Raw genomic sequence first — 17,216 nt, forward strand, 5'->3', positions numbered from 1 at the left:
TGGAGTAGGTTTAATAGCTCACCAGGCACACTCCCAACACAGAGGTTACAAGAAATGGTAACTAAGGCTCGCACAATGAATGTGGATCTGCGTTTTTCTGTTTCTCTGTCACATTTTTCACACAATTCCAAATGTAAAATCGTTGCGCACTTGGTTCTCAAATTTCGTTCAGAGGTGCTAAATATTCTCGCCAGCAAACGCTATTGGTGTGTCTGAGCCTAACACTCTGTGCTTGTAACTTCTACTACTCTTCACTGTGCTTCACCATCTGCCACTATCCTTACCGCAGGTGCAGATATGTGAATAGCAAAGCCATTAGGCTATATCATTATAGCCTTTCCGGCAGGTAGCCTAGTGGTTAGAGCGTTGGGCCAGTAACCGAAAGGTTGCTGGATCGAATCCCTGAGCTGACAAGGTAAAAATCTGTCGTTCTGCCTCTGAGCAAGGCAGTTACTGTTCCCCGGGCGCCGATGACCTGGATGTCGATTAAGGCAGCCCCCCGCACCTCTCTGATTCAGAGGGGTTGGGTTAAATGTGGAAGAAACATTTCAGTTGAAGGCATTCAGTTGTACAACTGACTAGGTATCCCCCTTTCCCTTTTGAAAGGATATGTTGTTGTGAGCACATGACATGTGTGCTTGGTGGAGAATTGGGGCTGGAAGAACACAGAAGTCATTGGTTTCATAACACAATCCAAGCACGTGCAATGCTGTCCTCTAGTGAATAAAATGAGAATAACGTCAGACAGATTCAGACGCCCCTGGCCCTCACAGGTTCACGATTTCCACCGGTGACTCTTCACACCTGCCTCTATATGAATACTTATCTGACATATTTGTCAGCCCCAACCATGCTAATGTGACAACTGTCTAGCCTAGATAGATGGACATACGCTGAACTATTTGTGCGGTGTCTTGCCTAAAAGGTCAACTGTTAGACCAGAGGGTTATTGGTTATTCACACTGTGCCTTTTTGCCGCTTGCTCTGTTAGGGAACTTGGCCGGGTTACTGTGAAACATTTGTTTGACAAATTTGTATGACAAATGTTGTCGAAAGGACTAGGTCTATATTGATTGGTTTTCAATCAGCTCGTACTCCTGGTACCTTGACCATTGTGTAATGTTTCCGGAACAGTTAACAGTTAGCTAGGTTTAAAAAGTTAAGTGTACAGAAAATGTCATCCATGACTGTAGCTACTCGGTACTCCACTTACAAAAAGGACATATTGATACAGAAATGGACATATTTATAAATCCTGGCATTTGTACAAATGATATGGCAGAGCCAAATTATACCATAACAGCTCATATCAATATGGTTTGACAGCCTATACTAAAATACATAATTGTGTTATTATTGAATGTGAAGGCTGGGGTCAGGAGTGGCTGAATGAGTGACAAGCCAGGATGAAAGATTGTACCATCATTGACAGTAGGATTACACTAATGTGTACCTAGTTACCTAGGTTGGTTCCTTTAGGCTGTACAATTCCATATACTTAACAGACTTGTAAAGTGTAACTACGTAGTTATATCAAACGGGTTCACCATCACCACTAGCTACTTCCTTTGCGTAGTGGGCTTTGTTGGCTACAGTAACTAGCTAACGTTAGCTAGCTAACTAGCTGCTGACGTTAATAATAACAACCGTTTCCTGATTCACATTGAGAAATATTTCCTATTTTACACGCTTTATTTTGCTAAAACTAAAGGAATAAATGGTATTTCACGTAAAACAATCAATACGTACCCGATAATGAAGATATGTATATAAAATAAAATCTGACTGGACGGAATGAAAGATGGCTTGGAGGTATCCCTTCTTTCCCTCAACATTGATTGGGCGGATTCGATTACACTGAACCTTGGGGCACCGGTGCATGGTCCGTGACATGCATCCTGCAGAAACATAAACCACTTTTCCATAACATATATTTTCAAACTAGTTTTCATTGGGAAGGCAGATAAAGCGTTTTTATCAAAAGCAATAAATTTTGCATGCGAAAACATAGAATCCTACTCATTACTCCTCGTGCTTAACTGCGTCACTTTTGTGTGGAGCAGACTTCACCGTGGGCTTTGAGCGGGGCACCTGGCTCACGCCCGGGAGGCAGCCCGGGTCCAAGACGAATGCAATCAATTTTCACCCTGTGCCAGATTAATCGAATCCCCTAATTGACTTGATAGGAAACCGACACCTCCTCCACCAATTCCCTTGCACGTGATTTGTTCAGCATAGTGTCAACCATGAGTTCAACGAGGCGGGATTTTCTATCTACGTCAATGGGCGGTTCTTGAGTGTAGGAACCGAACTGGGAGGGGACTTTTGACTGGCCAGTAACAAAGTGCGTGGTGTTGTGTACATTTTTATCGTTTCTAAGCTAGTTAACACATGAACGGCAATTTACACCGTGAACTGGCAGTAGTGGCGGGAGCAAAATAGGACAGTTTGCATCTGAATGCAAGCGGGGGCTGCGAGTGACTGAATAGCGGCAGGTAGGGAGAGCTGTATCGGTCAGCCATGGGTTTCCGAAAGAAGAACAAGAGCCCGCCGGTGCTGAGCCACGAGTTCGTGATCCAGAATCACGCGGATATGGTTTCATGTGTGGCTATGATAATTCTCCTCGGCCTGATGTTCGAGGTACAGTGTTAAACCATGGAATGTATGCTGCACAGTATATAAGAAAACGCCTCGTCTGAACTGTGATGACAACGTCAGCAAGACTCAAAGGGGACTGGGCGCAAGCGTCTCCCTTCTCATATGTCACACCGATTGCCAAGAAAGACAGGATGCACACTGTGCTAAATAGTTGCTGGTCAGCTAGCATGTCACACCAACTAGCTAGCTATCTAATATTACCAAATGGATAGATAGCGCTAGCCAGTTTGCTATCACATCCATGCATGTGACAGTAAACGATGGGGATTGTTTACATTACCCAACTCTCATTCAAGTCTACARAAACGTAATCAATTGAGTGCTTGTTGCTGTTAACTGAACTTGCTATCTAAGTTAGCCTGCTAGGCAACTTGTTCTGAAAATGAAACACGATCGCATGTTGGCTATCTAGCCAATTCCCCATCCAATATGTCAGTCTCATTGAGTACGTTTACATACACACTAATAATCAGATATTAAACTGATTATGGCAGTAGGCAGATTATGCAATAGTCATGTAAACGCCGTACTCTTATCTTAATCTTATTAAGGTCAAAATTGAAGTAAACATACGGCAATTACAACACCTTGTTTTCTGGGCAATCTTTCGAATTATTAAATCATGTAAACACCCTAATGGCGTTCCAGCGGTGTATTTGGTCTGGGCATGTGCTAGCACCAACCGAGCGAGCCTCCCTTTAGCACGAGTGAAGTATGTTAAGAACAACTGAATGTATGCGTCTTAGAAGTAGTTTTCACATATACACGTCATATGTTTGAAATCAGAACAACATTTGTTTCCCAAAAATAACATGTTCGCTGTGGTAGAACGTTTATTTTGATTGGAGATTTTCAGCAGTTCTCAGAGTGCCATCAGGTAGCCTGGTTTCAGATGTATTCATGTAAATAGGATTATTAGGGAAATCGTTCTTGCAAAGCATGTATCGGTTTTAATCGAACCATTATATTAATCTGGCTATCCACAATAATCGCAAACATTTTATTGTGATTGACTCCTATGTATCTGCATTATCAGGAAGAACCACTCTTGTTACAAAGTACCATGACAAGACCTTTTGCTACAACATTGCTTCTATTTGATATCTTTCATTTATTGCAGGTCACAGCAAAGTTTGCCATCATGTTCATCACCGTTCAATACAATGTGACTCAAAGTCTTGGTAAGTTTACATAATTTTTATTAGTAGTTATTTTACCAAGTAAGTTGACGCATTCTCATTTACAGCAATGACATGGGGAATAGTTACAAGGGAGATGATTAGGTGGCCAGGTTGGGAATTTAACACCTCTGCTCTTACGATAAGTGCCATGGGATCTTTAGTGTCAGGACACCCATTAAACATTTCATCCGATTGATGGTACCCTACACAGGGTAATGTCCCCAATCACTGCCCTGGCACATTGGGGTATGTATATATATTTTTTTAGACCAGAGGAAAGAGTGCCTCCTACTGGCCCAGCATCTGGTCTCCCATCCAAGGACTGACCAGGACCAACCCTGCTTAGCTTCAGAGCCAAGCCAGCAGTGGGATGCTGCTGACATATTTCTTTGTATTTATTTCTAAAATGTAATATAATTTTACAGTATTTAGTGCATGTATCTAGTACCTTGTATTTGAAGCCATTGACCAAGTTGTTTTTTGTTCATCTGTATGTTATCAGATGAGAGGGCTGAGCAAGTGAACCTGTACCAGTACGGTCCTAAAGACATAGCCACTGTGTTCTTCTACCTACTCATTGCTGTCATACTCCACGCCTTAATACAGGAATACATTCTCGATGTGAGTGTCTCTGCACACAGACCCCTGTTTGTGTGTGTGTGTGTGTGTGCGTGCGTGTGTGTGCATGCACGTGTGTGACTGAGAGAGAAAGGAGGATATCTGTATAGGTAGTTAATCTACAGAACACATAGTCACTGTCTGTGTTTGTGCGTGTCTCTCCCCCTCTTTTCCAGCCCAAGTGTGATCATAACTTAAGGTCTGGCCTTGTCTCTCTTAGCAGTCTTATCCTTCTCATCCTCTTAGGCAGTCAAATAGTATCCTCCACGGCCACTTCTTTCTCTTACACAGCCCACAACAAATGATAACAGACACGTTTCTCTTCGTCGGTATGCATATCTCATGTCCTATTCTCTCTGATTTCAGAAAATGAATAGGCGGTTGCACCTGTCGAAAACCAAACATAGCAAGTTCAATGAATCGGGACAGCTTGCTGCCTTCTACTTATTGTCCTTCATCTGGGGCTGCAGCATCTTAACAGCGGTAAGAAGACCAATGAAACGCTGCCAGGAGCCTTGGAATATTATGTGAAGACAAGACAAGCGGTCCATCCCGTTGTATTTGTTCTTTGGCTCATGCCGTCTCTCTTATCTGTTAGGAGGAATTTGCGACAAATCCTACTTTCTTATGGGAGGGCTACCCACACACCCACATGGTGTAAGTAAGGATTTATACATACATTTTACGCCTTCGGGTCACTCATTCATTATTTCAATGTTCAATGTCAGAGGGACAGGGTTAGTACTGTTTTCATCACAACTTTTTGGGGAGTTACCAAGCATTCTAGAACACAATAATTCCCCACAAGTGTTCTGTGACGGCTCAGATTTTTGAGTTGGCACAGTGGAAAGGCCTTAGTGACCCAGGGTGGATTGCAGCCCTAATATTGAGCATGGGAGGACACTGTCCGGCAGTCTCATCAATTCCATTTTAGACATCATGTTTCCCTAAAATATTTATTCCAAATGTGATGTTTTACTCAAGCTAGACACACAGCGCTAAGTGTCTGTCTTTTCCATCCCTCTCCTCATTTCTCATTGTGTAAAGAGGTGTTATTTCAATCCATTTTATTAGGGGAAATAGTTGAAGCAGGAATGCATAGATTGTGAACTGAATATTTTCTCCCAGGTTACATACATTTTTCTTATTGATGGACTTTCATCTATCTTTGAAAATCATGTTTGTAAATGCATGTAACAGGATCTAAGTTATCATGATCAAACGTTCATGTCCCATCACTAGTAGCACTCACTCGTAGCACACGCTCCAGCAGGTATATCTCACTGGTCACCCCAAAAGCCAATTCCTCCTTTGGTCGTCTTTCCTTCCAGTTCTCTGCTGCCAATGACTGGAACGAACTGCAAAAATCTCTGAAGCTGGAAACACTTATCTCCCTCACTAGCTTTAAGCACCAGCTGTCAGAGCAGCTCACAKATTACTRCACCTGTACATAGCCCATYTATAMTTTAGCCCAAACAACTACCTCTTCCCCTACTGTATTTATTTATTTATTTTGCTGCTTTGCACCCCATTATTTCTATTTCTACTTTGCACATTCTTCCACTGCAAATCTACCATTCCTGTGTTTTACTTGCTATATTGTATTTACCTTGCCACCATGGCCTTTTTTTGCCTTTACCTCCCTTATCTCACCTCATTTGCTCACATTGTATATAGACTTATTTTTCTACTGTATTATTGACTGTATGTTTTGTTTATTCCATGTGTAACTCTGTTGTTGTATGTGTCGAATTGCTGTGCTTTATCTTGGCCAGGTCGCAGTTGCAAATGAGAACTTGTTCTCAGCTAGCCTACCTGGTTAAATAAAGGTGAAATAAATAAAATCATATCCACTCGCTCCCTGCATAGATAGACCGGATCTCTGCCTGCCTGTAACCTACCCTCTCTGCAGCTTTCAGGTGAAGTTCTTCTACATTTGCCAAATCGCATACTGGCTCCATGGCCTTCCTGAGCTGTACTTCCAGAAAGTGCGAAAGGTAAGGGTGCATGATCACACCTTGGGTTAGGTCCTAAAGATGACACATCTGTCATTTAAACATGGAAGGATACATCTTGTGATTCTGTAATTCCCCATTGTTGCAATACATGGTTCATATTCTTTATTCTCCTCTTACAAACCCATTTGTGACTGTAAAAGTCATGTGGCACTGAAGCTGCTGTGCCACACACCTACACTGATACAGCAGTCATTAATAAAGGCTCTTTCCTGCTTGTGTGTTTCAGGAGGATATTCCCCGCCAGCTCTATTACATTTGTCTTTACGTCTTCCACATCACCGGTGCCTACATCTTAAAGTGAGTGTGCGTCATCTCAGGGAAGTGGTTAGATAAGAAGATAAAGACTATGAATGGAGCTACCGTTCAGCACTTCCTTACTTATGCACTTTAAAACCTCTTCGGGATAGGAACCTTCATCTCAATTTCCACCTAAAATTACATACCCAAATCTAACTGTCTGTACCCTAGGACCTGATGCAAGGATATGCATATTCTTGGTACTATTTGAAAGGAAACAATTTGAATGTGGAGATGTGAAATTAATGTAGGAGAATATAACACATTAGATCTGGTAAAAGATAAAACAAACAAAAAAAAACATGCGTTTTCTATTTTTATTGCAAAAGAAAGGCCATACATTGAGAGAGGAAGCTGGGGATAATTTAGATGTTGTCCACAACAGGACAACAGACTGATACATTCAAGAAGGAGAGAGCTACATAATATTTTGTATGAAGTCTCACAGGTGTCCCTCACGAGTTTGCCCAAATGTACCCAAGTGGCTGAATTGGTCAGTTGATACATTTTCAAGTCGATAAATATAGAGAAAATACACATGCTAGGGTAATAAAAAATTTAAGTTTACACACAAAGATGAAGGGGGCTGTACTTTCCAGTCATGTTCAGCTGAGGTCCTGGCTGCCTTTTAGGTCGACATGATGGTGGAAGTGACTCCACATCATCCTCTAGCACAGTGTGCCAACCTCCTCTCCCTCAGTGGTAGTTGCCCCTAGTGCACTGGCCCTCCTCCACTTCTGAGCTGGCCTCTTCACACGTCTAGATGGCCGGGTGGGTGTGGAGCCAGAGACGGCAGCAGGGGTCAGACTGGAGGAACCAGTTCCTACGTTTGAGTGAGTGGGGGATGGAGGACTTGAGTGTGGTCTCTTTGGAGTTGGCTCCCAGAGGTCACCTCTACCACTATTGAGGATAAAAATAAAAATAAATCATAACTCAAGATTACTATTACTTATTTTATTTTTATTTTAGCAGGGGGTGAGCCCTGCATCAATACTTTTACGGAAGAGCCCTCCATCAATACATAAAATACACAACACATCTATAAACATATATATTATATAGATTATGGGGGAACATAATCACTATAATGAAATATGTGGACCAATAGGCATTAAGACACTCAAACCACAGCCACAGCATGTCATAGCTAACATAAACATACACAGTCAAAAGTTTTAGAACATCTACTCATTCAAGGGTTTTTCTTTATTTTTACTGTTTTCTACATTGTAGAATAATAGTGAAGACATCAAAACTATGAAATAACACATGGAATCATGTAGTAACCAAAAAAGCCACCCTTTGCCTTGATGACAGCTTTGTACACTCTTGGCATTCTCTCAACCAGATTCACCTGGAATGCTTTTCCAACAGTCTTGAAGGAGTTCCCACATATGCTGAGCACTTGTTGGCTGCTTTTCCTTCACTCTGCGGTCCAACTCATCCCATACCATCTCATTTGGGTTGAGGTCGGGTGATTGTACATTTACATTTACATTTAAGTCATTTAGCAGACGCTCTTAGAGACCAGGTCATCTGATGCAGCACTCAGTCACTCTCCTTCTTGGTCAAATAGCCCTTACGCAGCCTGGAGGTGGGTTGGGTCATTTTCTTGTTAAAAAAACAAATTATAGTCCCACTAAGTGCAAACCAGATGGGATGGCGTGTCACTGCAGAATGCTGCGGTAGCCATGCTGTGTGCCATAAGTGTGCCTTGAATTCTAAATAAATCACAGTGTCACCAGCAAAGCACTCCCACACCATCACACCAGCTCCATGCTTCACGGTGGGAAACTCAAATGCGGAGATCATCCGTTCACCTACTCTGCGTCTCACAAAGACACGTCGATTGGAGCCAAAAACCTCAAATTTAGACTCCTCAGACCAAAAGACAGATTTCCACCAGACAAATATCTATTGCTCGTGTTTCTTGCCCCAAGCAAGTCTCTTCTTATTATTGGTGTCCTTTAGTAGTGGTTTCTTTGCAGCAATTCGACCATGAAGGCCTTATTCACGCAGTTTCCTCTGAACAGTTGATGTTGATGTGTCTGTTACTTGAAACATTTTATTTAGGCTGCAATTTCTTCTTTTTTTTCTTTTTTTAAAATACATTTTACCCCCTTTTCTCCCCAATTTTCGTGGTATCCAATCGCTAGTAATTACTATCTTGTCTCATCGCTACAACTCCCGTACGAGCTCGGGAGAGACGAAGGTCGAAAGCCATGCGTCCTCCGAAGCACAACCCAACCAAGCCGCACTGCTTCTTAACACACTGCTTCCTCCAACCCGGAAGCCAGCCGCACCAATGTGTCGGAGGAAACACCGTGCACCCGGCCCCCTTGGTTAGCGCGCACTGCGCACGGCCCACCACAGGAGTCGCTGGAGCGCGATGAGACAAGTATATCCCTACCGGCCAAACCCTCCCTAACCCGGACGATGCTAGGCCAATTGTGCGTCGCCCCACGGACCTCCCGGTCGCGGCCGGCTGAGACAGAGCCTGGGCGCGAACCCAGAGACTCTGGTGGCACAGCTAGCGCTGCGATGCAGTGCCCTAGATCACTGCGCCACCCGGGAGGCAGGCTGCAATTTCTGAGGTGCAGTTAACTCTAGTTACTCTAGTTCCAGTTACCTGCTGCAGAGGTAACTGGGTCTTCCTTTCCTGTGGCGGTCCTCAAACGCATAAAGAAGGAAAGAAATTCCAAAAACTGACTTTTAACAAGGCACACCTGTTAATTGAAATTCATTCTAGGTGACTACCTCATGAAGCTAGTTGAGAAAATGCAGAGTGTGTAAAGCTGTCATCAAGGCAAAGGGTGGCTACTTTGAATATATTTTGATTTGTTTAACACTTTTTTTGGTTACTTCATGATTCCATGTGTTATGTCATAGTTTTGATGTCTTCACTATTATTCTACAATGTAGAACATAGTAAAAAATAAAGACGAACCCTTGAATGAGTAGGTGTGTCCAAACTTTTGACTGGTACTATATATACAGTACCTTCGAAAAGTATTCAGACCAATTAACTTTTTCCACATTTTGTTAGGTTACAGCCTTATTTCTCTCAATCTACACACAATACCCCATAATGATGAAGCAAAAACAGGTTTAGACATTTTTGCTAATTTATAAAAATAAGAAACAGATATTACATTTACATAACTATTCAGACCCTTTACTCAGTACTTTGTTGAAACACCTTTGGCAGAAATTACAGCCTTGAGTCTTCTTGGGTATGATGCTACAAGCTTGGCTACACCTGTATTTGGGGAGTTCCTCCCATTATTCTCTGAAGATTATCTCAATCTCTGTCAGGTTGGATTGGGAGTGTCGCTGCACAGCTATTTTCAGGTCTCTCCAGAGATGTTCGATTGGGTTCAAGTCCGTACTCTGGCTGTGCCACTCAAGAACATTCAGAGACTTGTCCAAAAGCCACTCCTGTGTTGTCTTGGCTGTGTGCTTAGGGTCGTTGTCTTTTTCCTCAGTAGGTTTTCATCAATGATCTCTCTGTACTTTGCTCCGTTCATCTTTCCCTCGATCCTGACTAGTATCCCAGTCCCTGTCGCTGAAAAACACCCCCACAGCATGATGCTGCCACCACCATGCTTCACCATAGGGATGGTGCCAGGTTTCCTCCAGACATGACGCTTGGCATTCAGGGCAAAGCGTTCCGTCTTGGTTTCATCAGTCCAGAGAATCTTGTTTCTCATGGTCTGAGTTATTTTGGTGCCTTTTGGCAAACTCCAAGCGGGCTGTCATGTGACTTTTACTGAGGAGTGGCATCCGTCTGGCCACTCTACCATAAAGGCCTGATTGGTGGAGTGCTGCAGAGATGGTTGTACTTCTGGAAGGTTCTCCCATCTCCACAGAGGAACTCTGGAGTTCTGTCAGAGTAACCATTGGGTTCTTGGTCACCTCCCTGACCAAAGCCCTTCTTCCCCGATTGTTCCGTTTAGCCGGGCGGCGAGCTCTAGGAAGAGTCTTGGTAGTTCCAAACTTCTTCAATTTAAGAATGATGTATGCTACTTTGTTCTTGGAGACCTTCAATGCTGCAGACATTTTTTGGTTCCCTTCCTTAGATCTGTGCCTCGACACAATCCAGTCTCGGAGCTCTATGGACAATTCCTTCAACGTCATGACTTGGTTTTTGCTCTGACATGCACTGTCAACTATTGACTGGTGTGTGCCTTTCCAAATCATGTCCAATCAATTGAATTTACCACAGGTGGACTCCAATCAAGTTGTAGAAACATCTCAAGGAAGATCAATGGAAACAGGATGTGCCTGAGCTCAATTTCGAGTCAAATAGCAAAGGTTCTGAATACTTATGTAAATAAGGTATTTATTTTTTTATAAATTTGCAGAAATTTCTAAACCTGTTTTCGCCTTGTCATTATTGGGTATTGTGTGTAGATTAATGACGAAAAAATGTATTTAATTAATTTTAGAATAAGGCTGTAACGTAACAAAATGTGTAAAAAGTGAAGGGGTCTGAGTACTTTCCGAATGCACGGTTTCCCCGGAGAGAGTTTGGTGATGGGTGGGGTTAGTTGTAAACCTGTATGAATGTATTTGCCTTGTCCTCAAAATACCTCCCATACAGGCAACCTTTTTAATCTTCCTACATCCAGGTCAAGTTTGACAAACTCATTGTTGTGTGAAAGTGACTGTGGAAAAGTTCAGCAGTAATCAAGGTAGTCGTGATATCCTATCAAAGTAGTATAATCATCAGAAGTACCTCTAACTGTTTTAGCTGGCCTCTGAACCTCCTTGACCCAATACTATTTTAATGGCCTTCTGTTACTCAGTTCCTCTCCTTCAAGACCACTGGTCTGGAAGATGGGTAAAAGCAGCGTAGGGCTTTAATTTGATCCTAGTGCTCCACATACCTCTTTCTGATCACTGGGCATGACTGACAGGAGTATAGGGAAGGAAGGAGGTCATTCCATTTTTTTTTGCAAATGGCTTCACTGTTATGATGTATCATTTTCCCCTGCTGATGTTGTGGGCTGAATCACTTTTCCCTGTCTTCTTTCCGTATCCTCTCTCGAACAGCCCTCGTGGTGGTGGTCTTACCCCAAAAAACAACCTTAATATTTCTAATCGATGGGAGGACACCTACTTGTTGAGGAAAACTCATTCCAGGAATCAGGCAGAACTTATCAGCAATAGGAGTTTATTCAATCAATTGCAAGAGAGATCACTCTCAGGATGAACCGGAGAAGAACTCAAAAGTTACAGAATCACACAGTCATTATATACTTATTCTACTCAGAGCTGATTGCCTTTCCTAGGGGAAAGCAAGCTTACATGAGAGATTAGGGGGACTTGGCTCCACTTCCTTAAAGCATTGTACAAACAAGAACATATTCTAACCAGTTCTCACAGCCTACATGACTGAGGGGAGTGATGCGTTATTTTCAGTTAGAAGAAGAATTTGGCCTTGAGCTGGGCATCTAGTGCCCGATCGATAAGGAGTCAGCAGCAAATCCCTCCTTTGTGCAGTGTGTGAAGAGGGTACTGGACAGCTATGGAAAATTACCAGTTGATACAGTACATATAGTACTATTCAATTCAAGCATTTACGTAGCATTAGACTGTAACAGAACCATTTTGCCCAAACATACTAAACAACAATATTGGAAGTAGTGCCACTCATAATTGCATTGCATGGATCAATTATAGGCCCTTTTATGGTAGATATGCATAAATCATCGCTTCTATCTTCTGGACAACTTTTAAAGATGCTTCCTCCTGCAAATGTGAATAATATTTAATTTTATTGAGTAGTTCAGTACTGTTAATCCCTGGACAGAAAATGTAATCTGATGAAGGTCTGTTATCTGTTTCCCCTGGTGTTTGCGGACTTCCTGTGTTCAGCCTCCACCGGCTGGGCCTGGTGCTGCTGGTACCTCACTACCTGGTGGAGCTCCTGTTCCACGCCTCACGCCTCTTCTACTTCAGTGACGAGAACAAGCAGAAGGGGTATGTATGAATTGTATGCTGGACACCCCCTCCATTTTCATACCAGTCAATACAAGGAGGGGAAAAGTTGGGAATAAAACCTGCATACAGAGAGAGGTTTTGAATTTAATTTGTATTATTTTCACCTTCAGCAAGTCACGTGTGTGATACAATGGGAGCTTTTCCTCCCTTATCGGACTAAACTGATTGATTTGAATAACCGATAGTGTCTTACGTGAGCCCATGGAAGATGTCACTGTTGTTGCCATGGTGACTAACTCAGATTCTCTTTTCTTTTCCAGTTTCACTCTGTGGGCGCTACTTTTCGTCATCGCTCGCCTCCTTACCCTCACCCTCTCCGTACTGACTTTTGGCTTCGGACTGCCCCGCGCAGAGAACCAGGGTTTCTCACTGGCAAAAGGCAACTTCAATGTGCTTACCATTAGGCAAGTCATGTTTCTTAAGATTGCGTAATTTGCCCTGTTACCTCCTCTGATTTGGCCCTTGAGAGCAAGTTTGAACTTTTCATCTATCAAAGAAAGTAAAACGCCTGTCATTGCTCATGGCTGGTCTTCATAATGTTTCCCCCCTTGCCTCTCAGGATGACGTGCCTGGCTGCCATTTGCCTGACCCAGGCCTGGATGATGTGGAAGTTCATCAACTTCCAGTTGAAGAAGTGGAGGGAGCACAGCCAGAGCCAGGCCTCCAAGAAGAAGGCTTTCAGCCCAAAGAGCAAGCCCCACAAGAAGGACCTGGCCCGGGGTGAGTCCGCCGCCGCCCCTGCCCACTTGGAACACCCACCTCCAGCCATTACAACTCTGTGATGCAGATATGTTTCTGACATGTTGTTCTTGTTTGTTTTGTTAGTAGGTTCTGCCAACGGTGTGGTGAAGTCCGATGACAAGACGTCACCCCGTGTGAGAAAAGCCAAAGCCTCATAGAGTTGGAGGGAGAGAATGGAGGGATGGAGCTGAGGAGAAGTGAGGGGGCTATTCTCAATGTGACATTTTGTCTTTTCATCACTTACATTTTTTATTCCCCAAAACAACCTTAACTGTCTCTTTTGTGTTAGAACCTATGTTTTAATAGTTATGTTTTTGTTTGTTTTGATGACCTCATATGTTTGTGTTCAGTTGTTCTTTCTGTGGATGGGATGTAAGCAGGGCAGGGTCAAATGTTAAATGTTTTAAAGTATGAATCCGCTACCCGTGTGTGCCCCACCAACTGCCCCACTGCTTGTGCTGTGTTTAGGGGTTTGGCCCTAAGCCACTCTGGGCTGGCCTTTTGGGCAAGGTGTGTCTGTGCTAAATCTCTCCCACTCAAATGATGTTGCTTGAGAGAGAGGAAGTGGGAAGTAACTGGATAGATAATTGGTCAAAAAGTCATTTTTGGAGAGGAATTATCTGTAGCGATTGCATCCAGCTTCAGGGCCCTAGTCAATCAAACTTTCTAACTGGGTTTCTGAGGAAGTTTAACATGCACTGTTTGACAGCAAGTGTGCATGTCACGATTCATGTTCTCAACAAAACATGTAAAACAAGAAGTGTGTGAAACGTTGGACTAAAAGTTTATTTTACCATATCATTGGTTTTGTATAGGGACCTCACCATTAACTCCTAACAGTGTCCGTTTGATGACTGTATTGTTACTTGCTTTTGCCATATGAAATCTGTGCTATTATGGGATTGAGGCACTGTTAGTAGTTAGTCATTGAGTAGCCCCGTCTCACAGATTGACCAACTCTCTAACAGCCATATTCTGACGTTGATGTACAGTACCAGTCAAAAGTTTGGACACACCTACTCATTTCACGGTTTTCTTTATTTTTACTATTTTCTACATTGTAGAATAATAGTGAAGACATCAAAACTATGAAATAACACACATGGAATCATGTAGTAACCAAAAAAGTGTTAAACAAATCAAAATATATTTTAGATTTTAGATTTTTCAAAGTAACCACCCTTTGCATTGATGACAGCTTTGCTCACTCTTGGCATTCTCTCAACCAGCTTCAAGAGGTAGTCACCTGGAATGCATTTCAATTAACAGATGTGCCTTGATAATTTGTGGAATTTCGTTCCTTAATACGCTTGAGCCAGTCAGTTGTGTTTTGACATGGTAGGGGTGGTAAACAGAAGATAGCCCTATTTGGTAAAAAACCAAGTCCATATAATGACAAGAACAGCTCAAATAAGCAAAGAGAAATGACAGTCCATCATTACTTTAAGACATGAAGGTCAATCAATCCAGAAAATGTCAAGAACTTTGAAAGTTTATTCAAGTGCAGTTGCAAAAACCATTAAGCACTATGATAAAACTAGCTCTCATGAGGACCACCACAGGAATGGAAGACCCAGAGTTACCTCTGCTGCAGAGGATAAGTTCATTAGAGTTACCAGCCTCAGAAATTGCAGACCAAATAAATGCTTCAGAGTTCAAGTAACAGACACATCTCAACACCAACTGTTCAGAGGAGACTGTGTGAATCCGGCCTTCATGGTCAAATTGCTGCAAGGAAACCACTACTCAAGGACGGCAATAAGAAGAAGAGACTTGCTTGGGCCAAGAAACACGAGCAATGGACATTTGACCGGTGGAAATCTGTTCTTTGGTCTGATGAGTCTAAATTTGAGATTTTTGGTTCCAACCGCCGTGTCTTTGTGAGACGCAGAGTAGGTGAATGGATGATCTCCGCATGTGTGGTTCCCACCGTGAAGCATGGAGGAGGATGTGTGATGGTGTGGGAGTGCTTTGCTGGTGACACTGTCTTTGATTTATTTAGAATTCAAGTCACACTTAACCAGCATGGCTAGCACAGCATTCTGCAGCGAGACGTCTTCCCATCTAGTTTGCGCTTAGTGGGACTATCATTTGTTTTTCAACAGGACAATGACCCAACACACCTCCAGGCTGTGTAAGGGCTATTTGACCAAGAAGGAGAGTGACTGAGTGCTGCATCAGATGACCTGGCCGCCACAATCACCCGACCTCAACCCAAATGAGATGGTTTGGGATGAGTTGGACCGCGGAGTGAAGGAGAAGCAGCCAATGAGTATGTGGTAACTCCTTCAAGACATGGAAAAGCATTCCAGGTGAAGCTGGTTGAGAGAATGCCAAGAATGTGCAAACCTGTCAAGGCAAAGGGTGGCCACTGAAGAATCTCATTTTTTTGAAGAACCACTTTGTTTGGTTACTACATGATTCCATTTGTGTTATTTCATAGTTTTGATGGCTTCACTATTATTGTACAATGTAGAAAATAGTAAAAATGAAGAAAAACCCTTGAATGAGTAGGTGTCCAAATTTTTTGACTGATACTGTACGTGGAGGATTTGTTTAGGAGTTCAGGTGAGGTTTTTGTGTTTCAGTTCAGGATTTCAATCTCCGATAAGATTATATTCATTAATGAACAATGCCAATAATTAATGCCTCAAGTTATAGAGTTAAGCCTAAAGGGTCATGGTTAGGTTTTGATGAGCCGTTGAGTTTGCATCTCAGAAGCATTCAGTGGCCTTTTTTTCACATCCACTGGAAGAGTTGAGTTATTTATTTCAGTTGTATCTTTTATTTTTTTATATCATGCTTTGGCAACTCTATAACCAGCATAGACGAGGTACAAAGAGAAACGCTTTCAGTCTCAACCCAAATGATACAATCCTCCTTTAAGTGTCCTTAAAATGTCAGTGGCGTGAGCCATGGAGTTCTCCTCGGGTTTCCTTTTTTCTTTCTTTTGCCTTTTTTATATCTGGGTGTATGGCACAGGAGGCTGAGGGGAGGACGGCTCATAATAATGGCTAGAATGGAATGAATGTAATGGTATCAAACACATGGAAAATATGTATTTGGTGTGTTCAATACCATTCCATTAATCCGTTCCAGCCATTACTATGAGCCCGTCCTCCCCAATTATGGTGTCACCGGCCGCCTGTGGTGTATGTTGGCAGGCAGCTGCCTCCATAGACACCCACTTATTATACTGTACATCCCATTCTCAGATAGTCTCTCTTGCCAGACGGCTTACTTCCGCAATCTTTGAATGTGCCGTTGCCCAAGGTCTGGCTATAAGAGACTAATTCTCAGATGGGACTGGTGTGTGTGTTGTGTGTGTGTGTGTGTGTGTGTGTGTGTGTGTGTGTGTGTGTGTGTGTGTGTGTGTGTGTGTGTGTGTGTGTGTGTGTGTGTGTGTGTGTGTGGGGCATGCCGTGTCTAGTTATACCTGTGGTTATGCCAACTGTGTGAGGAAGTGAAGGCTCTGCATGATTCATGCTTTAGTGTCTTTGCATTTTCACTTAAAAAAAGTTGTTGCCCTTGTGGCTTCATGGAGCTTGACAGACAACTCCCCTTGTTTCCTTTTAAATCCTTTACCTTGTTTTCATTTCACCTTTTTTGTTAATTTACAAAAAAAGGCTTTTGTAATGAAGACAGTGAGTGGTAACTGAGTTATATTTTATATAAAGTCTTATTGGATGTTTGCTTA

General features: G+C 42.6%; 2 protein-coding genes across 7 annotated transcripts in view; one reads left to right on the forward strand and one right to left on the reverse strand.

Moving 5' to 3' along the window:
- Positions 1–1,855, reverse strand: part of LOC111976503 (MYND-type zinc finger-containing chromatin reader ZMYND8) — a 34,956-nt gene extending 33,101 nt beyond the window's left edge. For both annotated transcript variants that reach the window (XM_024005359.2, XM_024005357.2), the window contains exon 1: positions 1,750–1,855. The gene's annotated coding sequence lies outside the window, so the exon portion shown is untranslated. The remainder of the gene's footprint in view (positions 1–1,749) is intronic.
- Positions 1,856–2,307: 452 nt separating this feature from the next.
- On the forward strand, positions 2,308–16,539 carry LOC111977191 (translocating chain-associated membrane protein 1-like 1). Of its 5 annotated transcripts, XM_024006540.2 has the most exons (12): positions 2,308–2,640; positions 3,779–3,839; positions 4,342–4,460; positions 4,824–4,940; positions 5,056–5,114; positions 6,331–6,454; positions 6,702–6,772; positions 12,653–12,757; positions 13,039–13,182; positions 13,338–13,498; positions 13,604–13,716; positions 15,625–16,539. In XM_024006540.2, exons 1-11 carry the CDS (start codon positions 2,521–2,523, stop codon positions 13,675–13,677), a joined length of 1,155 nt encoding a protein of 384 aa, XP_023862308.1. In that variant the 5' UTR covers positions 2,308–2,520; the 3' UTR covers positions 13,678–13,716; positions 15,625–16,539. The 5 variants fall into 5 exon arrangements, with proteins under 5 accessions (XP_023862308.1, XP_023862307.1, XP_023862309.1 ...); XM_024006539.2 differs by having other exon boundaries at positions 13,604–16,539; XM_024006541.2 differs by having other exon boundaries at positions 13,607–16,539.
- The last annotated feature ends 677 nt before the right edge of the window (positions 16,540–17,216 follow it).

The sequence above is a fragment of the Salvelinus sp. IW2-2015 genome, linkage group LG17 (genome assembly GCF_002910315.2).
Source record: "Salvelinus sp. IW2-2015 linkage group LG17, ASM291031v2, whole genome shotgun sequence".
Classification (NCBI taxonomy): domain Eukaryota; kingdom Metazoa; phylum Chordata; class Actinopteri; order Salmoniformes; family Salmonidae; genus Salvelinus; species Salvelinus sp. IW2-2015.

What these genes read in the sequence shown, in the direction of transcription:
- LOC111977191 (XM_024006539.2), top strand. Translation starts at nt 2,521, where the DNA reads ATGGGTTTCCGAAAGAAGAACAAGAGCCCGCCGGTGCTGAGCCACGAG. An exon ending in TCCTCGGCCTGATGTTCGAG is followed by an intron (nt 2,641 to 3,778) that starts GTACAGTGTTAA and finishes CATTTATTGCAG; the next exon opens with GTCACAGCAAAGTTTGCCAT. An exon ending in CAAGAAGGACCTGGCCCGGG is followed by an intron (nt 13,499 to 13,603) that starts GTGAGTCCGCCG and finishes TTGTTTTGTTAG; the next exon opens with TAGGTTCTGCCAACGGTGTG.